Source organism: Carlito syrichta, unplaced genomic scaffold (genome assembly GCF_000164805.1).
Source record: "Carlito syrichta isolate Samal-C Ts95f unplaced genomic scaffold, Tarsius_syrichta-2.0.1 Scaffold97051, whole genome shotgun sequence".
Classification (NCBI taxonomy): domain Eukaryota; kingdom Metazoa; phylum Chordata; class Mammalia; order Primates; family Tarsiidae; genus Carlito; species Carlito syrichta.
The window spans coordinates 41,263-42,656 of NW_007041147.1; the positions used below are offsets into that span (position 1 = coordinate 41,263).

General features: G+C 71.9%; 1 protein-coding gene across 1 annotated transcript in view; it reads left to right on the forward strand.

Annotated features, from left to right (window-relative positions):
- Positions 1-1,198, forward strand: part of ENG (endoglin) — a gene marked incomplete at its 3' end in the record, with an annotated part of 33,542 nt that extends 32,344 nt beyond the window's left edge. Inside the window, exons 11-13 of the mRNA XM_021714788.1 lie at positions 11-262; positions 550-604; positions 1,098-1,198. Of these exons, the coding sequence (XP_021570463.1) occupies positions 11-262; positions 550-604; positions 1,098-1,198 (408 nt within the window). The remainder of the gene's footprint in view (positions 1-10; positions 263-549; positions 605-1,097) is intronic.
- Between the last annotated feature and the right edge of the window lie 196 nt (positions 1,199-1,394).

Sequence of the window (1,394 nt, forward strand, 5' to 3'; positions counted from 1 at the left end):
CTGCCTGCAGGTGAGCGTGTCCCCGGCGAGCCCCGAGCTCTTGCTCCAGCTAGACAGCTGCCACCTGGACTTGGGGCCCGAGGGGGACACCGTGGAGCTCATCCAGGGCCGGGAGGCCAAGGGCGGCTGCGCGAACCTGCTGGCCCCCAGTCCCGAGGGCGGTGTGCGCTTCAGCTTCCTGCTGCGGGACCTCACGGCGCCCACCCCCACGGCCGGCACCCTCAGCTGCACCGTAGCCCTGCGTGCCGGGACCGAGTCCCAGGTTGGTGCAGCTGGCGGGTGGCTGCGGGCCTGGCGTGTGGCGCCCGGGGCATGCAGACCGCTGGGGAGGGGTGTTCCCAAGCAGAGAGTGCGCCCGTGGGGTGCTCCCACGGCACTCAGGCGTCAGGGCCTCCGGGCGCCCAGGAGACCTCTTCCGGCCGAGGACCGTCTGCCCGGCGCCCTTTCAGAGCACAGGCTCCCGGGTGGGAGGTGACCAGTCAGCAACGCAGAGCCCTGGGGCCGCCTCCCCAAGGCTGTGCTACACACGGCTCTCTCTGCCTCCGCCAGGAAGTCCTCAGGACTGTCTTCACACGCTTGAACATCATCACCCCTGACCTGTCTGGTGAGCTCGCTCTGGGTCTCTCTCTGGGTCCAGTGCCGGGGGCTGAGTCCGGCGGGGCATAGTGGACAGCCTGGCGGGAAGGGGCCTGGGCACGCGGAGTCCCAGAGAAAGCAGTCCCGGGCGGAGGGACAGGAAAGCGGCTTCCCAGTGCCCTGGCGGCCAAGGGAGTCCCACCACCGTGTCCCGCAGAAGAGACCCTTGGCCTGTGGCCACCGCAGGTGGGATTCGAGGCCTCTGGCCCCGCCCACCACCCTTCTCAGTCCCGTGGTAACTGGCTGACCTCGCGGAGGGAGGGGCCTCCTGGACGGACGAAAGGCACTCCGGGGGTGCTGGCCTCGCCTTCCCCGAGGCCGGTGTGGCGACGCCCCTCCAGCGCAGGGCCCTCCGGCCTCTCCCTCCCTCCCCCGGGCCCACACTCGCGCCAGGCGACGGTGCCTGACACGGGGCAGAGGTGGCGTCGAGTGGGACACCCACCCCTTCGCCACCCGTCCAGGCCCGTATGGGGCCCCCCGCAGCCCAGGACCCCGAAAGCCGGCCGAACAGCCCCACTGCACAGATGGGCAGTCAGAGGCCCGAGTGGGAGCCACCGGGCCCGTAGGCACACGGGAGTCGGAAGTGTGGGAGGAAGGGGCCGGGACAGCCCCAAAGCGGCTGCGGCCCTCGGGTGTTCTGGCCGTCCTCTGCCTGGGCGGGGCTCAGAGGGGCCAGGGGCTGGCCGGACGGTTGCCCCCTCCGCACTGCCGAAAACGCGTCTCCCTGAGCCGGGGGAGCGCGGCGGCCCGAGGCCTGG